The 10,607-nt window shown below is 33.6% G+C and overlaps 1 protein-coding gene across 1 annotated transcript; it reads left to right on the forward strand.

The window, feature by feature from the left end:
- Positions 1 to 5,821: 5,821 nt before the first annotated feature.
- Positions 5,822 to 9,826, forward strand: LOC141487039 (alpha-tocopherol transfer protein-like). The gene is made up of 3 exons (XM_074185788.1): positions 5,822 to 5,954; positions 9,348 to 9,450; positions 9,509 to 9,826. The coding sequence occupies exons 1-3, from the start codon at positions 5,850 to 5,852 to the stop codon at positions 9,658 to 9,660; spliced, it is 360 nt and encodes a 119-aa protein (XP_074041889.1). The 5' UTR covers positions 5,822 to 5,849; the 3' UTR covers positions 9,661 to 9,826.
- The last annotated feature ends 781 nt before the right edge of the window (positions 9,827 to 10,607 follow it).

The following is a 10,607-nucleotide window of genomic DNA, read 5'->3' on the forward strand; positions in this document are numbered from 1 at the left end:
CCCTGAAGCTGCTGGATTCCATCCAGAAAAGAGTAATCCGCCGTATTGGAAACACGAACATCACTTGCAACCTTTATAGTCTGGAACATCGAATAAAGGTTGGAGATTTTTCTTTCTTTCATAGATACTTTCACGGAGGGTGTTCTAGTGACTTGGCACTTTTTATTCCACCAAGAGCGGTACATATCAGAAATACGCGACGATCTGTAACTACTCATCGTTTTAAAGTTCAACTCAGTACACCTCGAACTTCAGTGTTGAAGAACTCTTCCATTTGAAGAACTGCGTTTATGTGGAATGAACTTCCTGAGAACGTTTTCCCAAATGAGAGATTCAAATCCAACTTGAATCGGTCAGGTACCGCTCTTAGAGTGCCTCAAATATTTTCCTATAGTGCTTGTGTTTTGTCCTAGAAAAATCCAAATGCATTGTGTTTGAGCTCTAGTTTCCAACTAGTTGCCTTGCAGTGAAAGACATTGGACGAATCTCGACGGCGGACCGATCCCCTTGGGGAACGTTCTTTATCTTTAATATTGGGTTATTTGACGATACAATAAATGGCATCTTCATAAGGAAGGATGTCGTCGACCTCACGAACATTCAATACATAGACTGAAAAATAAAATTTATCCCTGGACCATAATTCATGAAATCGGTCGGTAGCCAAGCGGTTCGGCGTGGGTGCTTTGTTCACATACTCGAATTGACTGCCGTGTTGGTCGGTGGTTCAAGCCCTAGTCTGAACGATCGATCTTCACATGCTATCGTCCGACCCGTGTTAGGAATCACACGTTAAAAGGTAAGACCTCGTTAATCCTTAGCTCGCACAAGTTTCGACTTCTGAGGGTTGTCGTTCGTAGAGGTGCGACAGCTGGTTAACGGAAAAACAGATTTTAAAACAGATTTTCAATCCTGCCACTGATATTTCTAATATATTTTCCTATGAAACTTTGAACTTGAGAAGTGAAATCAACATCCGCCCTATTCACTTTCTACCCCTTCAAGTATTTATCTTAGCTAAATTATTTTTCGATTATGTTTTGTTCAGCATACTCTTCTAGTACACCTTTAACCAAGAAAGAATTTTCTTTTGGATTTCATTTGTCCAATCTCCGAAGGCCCTTAAAGGGGTGCTCGGAAATTATTTTGAATAGAGTGGAATCATAAATCCATTCGATTAACAATGGTCTATGCCTGCATGTGTGAAGATATATCTTTCATCAGGGCTGAGATAAATTCTTCACCCGAGTCTCAATATATTTGACATCTTTGTTTTTCTATTACATTGGAATTTATAATTCCTAGGTAATAAAACAATAAAAATAAAGTAAAAATAAAAGTAAGTAAAATAAAATTTTACCTAGAAATCCCCAGATAGTACAATTGGTAAACATAGGGTGTTTCATTTTTTACCTGTGGGTCTTTAAAAGAATTGTCTTTTACTTTCACTTGGCATTACAGGCTCGTTATGGGTGTTGTAAGTAATTATTAATTCTGATTTCATATAAGAAAACTGAACTATGAAACGATTTCTGATATCCTCTTCTACTTCAAAGGATTGTGCTAAAAAACCTATATTAACGACCAATCGTAAATACGATGAAAGCTTCTTACAGTACGGTTTTATAGTGAAGCCAGGGACTGATACCAGTGACATTCCTATTCCTCAATGTGTAGTATGTCTTGAAACACTTTCGAAGCAATCCATGAATCCATCTTTACTGATGCGACATCAAAATACTAAGCACCCTAATTTGATTGGTAAGCCCATTGAATGCACACAAATTCTTCGATTATTGGTGCAGTGTCGGCAACCAAAGAAGGATTCGCCAAGTCTGCAAAAGTTTTTTCAATCTTTTCGTTGCCAATGAAATCGACAAAGGTTTTTTTACCTTTTTTTATAAAAAGCTGGTGTAAAATAACAGCCGGTTAAGGCATGCAGGTAAACCAGCGCAAAGCTAAAAGCCAAGAGCATGGCCGATTTATGTGTCATTTATGAATCTGCAATTGTTTCCAAAACCAAATTGAGAAGTAACATTGACACACATCACAAATTGTCTACCTCTCTCATCTAAACAGGGTCAATTCTTCTGCCAATTGACAGTTTGTCTACTTAATAATTATATATTGCAAGGAAACAACGGCAGACGGTCAAAATTAGTAATTTTTTTTCTGCAAATTGAAAAACATATATATATATATATATATATATATATATATATATATATATATATACATATATATATATCAGCACGGGGATTGGAACGGGTGTGCAGTCGGAGACAAGAAAAATGAGAACTCTTTTTTCTGTTCAAGCTTTCGAAACTTTATGTATATGAAGCAAGCATATACATAACCTCAACTTTCGTAAGTAATGTACAACAAATTTTGACAATTGTTAAATTTTCATCTTATCATCTAGAGTTCCTGAAGAAGAGTCAATAAAGTCTCGAAAGCTTGAACAGAAAAAAGAGTTCTCATTTTTCTTGTCTCCGACTGCACACCCGTTCCAATCCCCGTGCTGTTTCTTAACTTAGCCAGTCGTGCTAACCGTCAACCTCTATATATATATATATATATATATATATATATATATATATATAAATATATATATATATATATATATTATAAACAAATTAAAAAATATTTTTCAGTTGTATAAATACGGTCTATTCGTCTGCCAATGTATTTTTAATACTGAAGTTTATATCTTACCAAGTTTTATATGGTAAAAAATGGTTCAGAGACACTGTAAAAAATTGTCAATTTACTAATGCCTTTAAATTATTAATACACCGGCAAACCGTCTGCCTTGTGAAAATTCGTTCATTTCATGCTACTGTTAGTCTATGCTGTGCTTGGTAGACGGTAAAAAATTAATTTTAGTTAACCATTTTTTTGGTTAAATAAAAAATTCATGCTTTAGCCAGAGCGCCATGTTCACACCATGTCTGCCAATCATTTTTTTGTGGGTTGCGTAACCTATCCTTCCGGTCGCATGAATGGCATACGGTAAAATGGTGGTCAAAGAAGCTTTTTTTATGCAAACTACAGTTGATGTTTAAGCATGTGAAACATGGGAAAAAAATCGTTCAACGCATAATATTGTTGCTTGTGGCTGTGAATATGTCCTCCGAAAAAGGCAGACGGTAAAAAATGGGGTCAAAATTTCTATCACGGGCTCCTGGTCTAATATTTGCTATAATGATAACATTGAAGCCGTTTTTGTACAGAAAATACTGTAGCGTCATATCAATACGGTTGGGAAAAAAAATGTGTTCGAATCGATGAAACGTTTTGTAATATCTGAAGATACAGAAATTGACGTTTCAGCCTACTTTGATGTTATTCGAAATAATTCCATTAGAGATTTATCTAGAGAAATAGCTGTTCCACCGTCTGTTATTCAATGAATTCTGAAGAAACATACAATTTCTCCTTATAAGTTAAGACCACTGCAAACATTAGAACCTGGTGACACTGAGAGACGATTGGCATTTTGTCGGTGGTTTATAAATAAATGCAGACAAGATCCAAACTTATATAGAAATATTATATGGAGCGATGAAGCTAATTCTTTAAATTGTGAGATGTATAATAGAAAGAATTTTAATTATTGGAGTAGACATAATCCATTTCTAGTCCATCCCCACAATCCGCAAAGACGATTTATAATCAATGTTTGGTGTGGTCTATTTAGAGGCAAAATTATCGGTCCATTTTTTTACCATGGTTCTTTGAATGGACCTCGTTACATTAATTTATTAACAAGAGTGTTCGAAGAGTCTTTCGATAATCTTGTTCTGGAGGCTCGTTAGATGATCTATTTTCAAGATAGAGGCACCAGCACATAATTTCAGTGGCGTAAAAAGAATGTTGCGAGACTGTTTTGGAAACAGATCGATTGCTACAAATGGTCCTGTTAAATGGCCTTCTCGTTCACCAGACATGACATCTCTAGATTTTTAATTTTGGAGATTCATGAAATATGAGGTGAACAAAATAAAACATAATAATGTAGATGGACTGAAAAATTATATTGAAACTATAATCAATAGAATTGATGACCGAATTGTGTTGAAAGCAACAGGTAGTGTCAAAAGAAGGATCCAAATATGTGTTCAACAAGAAGGCGGTGTTTTTAAATATTCACTTGATATTTTATAGCTCTTCATTTGTACTATTGAAGGAATAAAATATTTTCGCATAAGTCGGTCCTTTTCAACTTTAGGAAGAAAGGTGATATGAGCTTTGTTGTTGAAAATTTTATTACGAATCGAAATGCATGATAAAATTTAGGGTGTTCCATTAAAAAAAAATATCATTTTATGAAATATTTTGAAAACGCGAATGTCAAGTTTTTTTTGTTTTCGGCATCGAGAAGGCCATCAAAAATGCTACTGGTTTGTCCATTTAACCGAATTCGTAGCATCAATAATAACAGAGTTGGCAATGGTGCCGACTTAAAACTGTTCCATCTAGTAGAATTCCGATGAATATTCTGAAATCTAGGAAATTAAACTTATTATTAAAATCATCTCGTGCCCTGAATATTTTTCTAAAGCATCCAAAATGAGATAAGATATAAGCTGCCTGCTCAAACAGTAAGATGCATTTGAATTTTTGTCAAAAAATAATTATTCATTCATCAATTTCTATTATGTCCCCCTGAGATACACTTGTGCCAGCGTTTTTTCAAATCCTCGAAGCAGTTTCGATATGCACTTTTTGGGCAATTGTCGCAAAATTCCGTCCTTTCATGGATCTCTTCAATCTTGAGAACAGGGAAAAGCCGCAGAGACCAAATCTGGTAAATATGGTGTCTGAGACATGATGACGGTGTTGTTTTTAGCCGAAAAAATTACAACGAGGGAGCAAGTGCATTATCGTGATGCAAAAGCTAGGAATTGTTCTTCCACAATACCGGACGTTTTCTTTGTATTGCTTCTCGCAAGCGGCGCATAACTTCAAAATAATACTCTTATTCACGACCATGTGGTAAAAACTCCTGATGTACTTCGCCACGGTAATCGAAAAGAAGTCAGCAAAACCTTGCTCTTGATCGAACTTGGGCGTGGTTTTTTCGGTTCGGATCACCTAGGCTCTTCCATTGTGACGATTGGACATTGGTTTCGATGTCATAACCATATACCCATGATTCGTCACCAGTTATGACTCTTTTGAGCAAATCTGGATTGCCATTTACTTCATTCAACAATTCCTGAGCGATGCTCATGCGACAGTTTTTCTGGTTAAAATTCAGCAATTTTGGAACAGACTTCGCTGTCACACGCTTCATGCCCAAAATTTCCGAAAAAATTGCATGGCATAAGCCAATCGATATGCCGACATTCTCAGCAACTTCTATAATAGTGACTCAACAATTTTCTTCACTGTCTCAACATTTTCATCAGTAATTGATGTGCTGGGGCATCCTAAGCAAGCGTCGTCATTCACATCTTCTCGACCTTCTGTGAAAAGCTTGAACCGCTTGTTCAAATTCTTTGATCCATGTTTTTCGATAGCAGAAAATCGTCAAACACGCAAAACACTTCCTACTTTTATGCCTGTCATCAACAAAATAAACATGCTAAACGAAATTTGAATATTCACTTCATTTTTTGACCAGTACACGTATATCGAAATTCCTTCTTTAAGGAGAATTATTTTCGCGTGTGACTCATAATCTTGCAACCTGGAAACTCCAACACCCTATCCAATTATTATTATTAACATTCAGGTACGTTAAGTTGAGAGAAGTGAAAAGTTTTCAAAGTGATTTAGTGTATCTGATATTTGGATTTAGTGTATCTGTCATTTTTATATAAAATACATTGTTTCAGGAAGGGATGCCGATAAGGTTGAAGAGTTTACAATTTTTCAATATTGTCCCATTCATGGATAAACTATTGGCCCTAATGAAACCTTTCATGAAAAAAGAATTGTTTGATTCGGTGAGTTCCCATTAAATATTCGAGATTATCAATCTTCATTGTCACTAGAAGTGCGTACCATTTTTTCAACACCTCGATACGTATTTCGATCACCAATTGACCATCTTCAAGAGAAAGAGGTTGATCTTCCTCTTGAAGATGATCACTTGGTGATCGAAACACGTGTCGGAGTGTTAAAATAACGATTTGATGTTGGAAAAAAGAATTCCAGTAATAATAATTACTACACCATAGGTTCCAAATAGTGTATGACAACCTTACTGAAATTAAGATGCAAGAAAAAATGAAATAATATTTTTTCTGGTAAAATATGATATTTCAATAATTAAAGCATGCAAGAATTTCCCAAGTTATACCTACTCAAAATGAAGCAGTTATGCATAATGCGAATCAAAACAACGTGTTTATAATGAAACAATTATTTATATTTTCAAGCAATGCCTACCGCAAAGCATTACAGGTTGGGAGAAAACATGTCGGTAAAATGCAAAAAGATGTCAATTTTTTTAAAGAGGTCAATTTTTGATACAAAAATCATTGCAAAATCTTTAACCCTCTAAGTGGAGCTGTATTCCCAGAAAATGGACTATTTTATTTAAAAATTTTATGAAGAATACAGCTGTAATTCATTATTATCACTAACACCTGAAGGGTGGGGTAGCAAAAATGTTTCTTCTTCATGCAGTAGAGGTAGAGGCGGTGGGGAGCTCCCCACGGTGTTATTGGGTTGCAGTTTCAAAGAAGTACAGACAATGTATGCCCGACTATAGTCCATTCGGTATTGTCTGAGAGTGAAATATTTTCAAGAATACCAACATGTCGGTACATCAAAGAAAGCAACATAATTATGTTGAGACAACTGTCTCAAGCAAGTGGCACTGCAATCCATCCACAAAGTCACTGAGATATTTCTACCCGATATGCACTTTGAGGGCGCCGCTCACGAGGCATTAAAATAGTGACTTGCGTCAAGGAACGTCAAAAGAAGCGGCCCACGCTTTTGGTCATATTACGTTTAATATAGTATTAATAGGCGTAGAACTGAAGGTATTAACATAAATTTTCCAATGATATAGTCTGTATGATGCGAAGATAATTGAAATGTCGTAAAAACTAATTTTGTTTAAATATTTCATCCTGAGGATAATTTATATTTGAGTTTTTTATTTAGAATTGTTACCTTCTACAGATCTATACATTTAAAAATAAATACAAATGTAGAAAGAGCAAAAAATGACTGCATTTAATGAATTAGCTTTTTGAGAAAAAATCTAATTTGTCAGTAACTTGAATTCATGGAATTTTGCATGTAAAAATGAATATGTATCATCTGGTGACTTTTAAAAGACTCCATTTTCTTAATCCAACCTATTTGAATCAATAGTTAAACAATTTGTTGGGTAATTCTTAACTGGATGAATCAATTTCATTATTATTGATGACAACTGAAATTATTTTTTCTGATAATGAATCTATGCGATCATTCAGATCCCAGCAGGTCCCTACTTCGATTCTGATTGTTTTGTGGATACATTTTTCCCAAGCTTCTTGGTCGACTGTTTACTGTATAAGTATTTCTTTACTTCACACAGTTTCAAGGTCTTGTTATTCCTTAAGCTCAAACCAACTCTATTGGATTCAATCCAGAGTGATAAGGTGGCAACCAAAGAACCGTCATTTCTTCGCCAACCGAATTTTGACTTATGACGTTTAGCCAAGTTGAGGAGCTCCGCTTTCAACATGATTAATTCGAAAGGAACAGCTTTCATTTGTAACCACTCAGTAATATTTGCCTTCCTCCAACACGATGTCGGCAGCTTCTCGACTCATCTACTGTGGTAACTTGCGTTATCCATTACTACTACGAATCCCTGCGAAAGTTTTTCAGGTATGTTTTCAAACCATTCTTCGAATATTGTGGCATCCATTTCTTGATATTAATCTCCAATATTTTTCGATTCAAACACTATCAATCCATCTTTCACGAATCCCTCACTGCTGCCTATGTGAGTGATGATCAAACGACGACCTTCTTCAACTGGAAATTTGAAACCAGTCGACCAACCTTCCATGAAGGCTTGTATCCCACTTTTGATGATCTGGTCTTGCCAAACCTTCGAGACAGTGTGACTCTCATTGATCCATGTTTCATCCAAATAAAAATAGATTTACCCAGTGTTCTGGCTTTCTTTATTTCTCTTAAATAGTTTCTTCATCATTCTACAATCTCTGATTTTTATAGAAAAATCAGAGCATGTTAATAGACATGCTCTTTCTGCATTTCATTAGTTCGATCTTCCATTGTCTAATATGATATAAATATGATATAATATGATATAAATTGATTTGCTGAAGAATAACAATTATATTGAGCAAAGAAAATTGAAATTACTATTAAATAAAATACAAGCAACAATCAAAAATTGAACCATTGATACGAGCTGAAAATTAAAAATCATTAACAAGAAATGAAAATTAAATATTAAAAATTTCAAGATTCCAAGCCAAGTTTTCTCACGACGTTTTGATTGTTAGTATCCACAATCGTCTTCAGGTGACGACCCGTTGTAAAACTTGATACGTTAATAATAAATCGTTTTTCACACATTTGTTTTTATTTTCATTAATTTCAGATTGTCTGAATATCTTGTCAAACGGTTGTGTTGGTTACCAATAATTTGAAAGTCAGATTTGAATGTTTCAGCTTATTTTTGACCAAATGAATGAAGGTACATAATTTGAATTTATGTGAGGATGACAAATCTCATAGTATTTTTGGTATATTCAAGTTGATTATGGCTCTTTGTAGTTTAACTTGAATATACACTTTATAATTTTGCTTTGGAGTTTTTTAATTGCTTTCAATAAGGAATTTGTTGCCATTAAACATATTGATATTGGATATTGAATTTTTGAATATACTAATGAAAAATAAATCAATTTGGTATTTTTATGGTACAAAATGTATTATTTTGAATTAAATTCCAATTATAAGAGATATGTTACTTCTAATAAATGTTTCAATATATTGTCTACCTAATGAATTTTCATTTAGAATGAGACCAAGAAATTACGCACTATGAGAAAAAGTATTCAATATTTTCATTATGGAATTTAATTGGATCTTTTAAATCAATCGATTTAGACCTGTTTGATATAAACAAATTCGGAAATGTCTGAAAATTCAGTGACATTTTATGGCAATGAAGAGATAATGATATTTGATCAAGGTCATTTGAAATAATAATATTAATTTCTTGCACATTATTTTCATTGTAAATTGAAGTGGTGTCATTAGCGAACATTTGTAATTCACCAAATCAAATACCAAAGGGCTTGGCTCTAGAGATAATGAATGACATATTGTTCTGATGTAATAACTTGTTTTTTCAGATGGTACTACATACCGATTTAGATTCTGTATATAAGTATATACCAAGGGATAATTTGCCGCAGGAATACGGTGGATCTTGTGAATCTCTGCAGATTTTACAAGGTGAAAATTGTATTACACAATATTATCCTGAAAAAATTGATTTACAATTATTTTTCAGAAATATATAAAGCGCAGATTGATGATAATGCAGATTTTTTCAAATTCCAAGATTCCCAAGTAGTAAATGAGTCGAAAAGACCTGGGAAGCCCAAAAGTGTTAGTGATGTGTTTGGAGTAGAAGGAACCTTCAAAAAATTGGAAGTTGATTGAGTAAAAAATAACTTGTGTGATTGTAAAATGATTTTTTATAATGTATATGAATATGTTTTTAAATTGGATTTGTAATTCGATATACATGTACTTACATATCAATATAACGAAGTATTTTGGTGTTATACGAGTATAAATATATTTTTTCTATTTCCGTAAAATACGACTCTCTCGTTTTTTTTTAAATGACACGGCGGCCACTCCCTTACTCAATATGATCTATCTTGGTCTTTGGCCAATTCTATTTGTTTTCATTTTATTTTGTGTGATCGAAATGTTCGTAACCAGTCTCAAGTGTAATAAATGTTTATAATTATATTTCGTGTCTTTACTATTGAAGACACTCCTGAAGAAGCCATTGTATGGCGAAACATGTGTTGAGTTTTTGTAAAACTGTTTGGTGAATATCTCACAATAACGTGTTTTTTTGTTTGTTCATCAGGTCTATTCAAATATTCCTTAAAATTAAAAATTAATGTACTCAAAGTTCAAGATAATATTTCACCTAAGGCAGGAAATTCGCCAGGAGTTCTTTCGGAGGTGTCTTCAGAAATATTTGATTTTACGGGAAAAAAAACAGAAAAATTCAAACTAAAACTTCAAGAAAAAAGAAAAATGATTGAAAATTCAAGTTTCGAAAATTTTCAAAGAGTTTGTTAGAAATAATTAAATACATATTTTTTCTAAAGAGTATTTTCTGAAAAACTGAGCTTTCAGAAAAATGAAATGTGCAAGGTAGTATTGCGATAAGAAATAGTATGGTTATCTGTGTCGTCAGTGTCTCTTAATCAGCAGAATACTTTCTGTCTATAGAAAAGAGACAAGTGTTCAATCTCCCTTTGATATTGTAAGCTAACTTATGTTATATGTTGTTTGTATAGTTTGGGTTTCCAATCAGACAGATTGCCATTTTTCATATATGTGAGCATAATTATAATTTGACCTTC

The sequence above is a fragment of the Leptinotarsa decemlineata genome, unplaced genomic scaffold (assembly GCF_025532065.1).
Source record: "Leptinotarsa decemlineata unplaced genomic scaffold, Ldec_3_MD MMD2_tig00078346_RagTag_RagTag, whole genome shotgun sequence".
In the NCBI taxonomy this organism is placed as follows: Eukaryota; Metazoa; Arthropoda; class Insecta; order Coleoptera; family Chrysomelidae; genus Leptinotarsa; species Leptinotarsa decemlineata.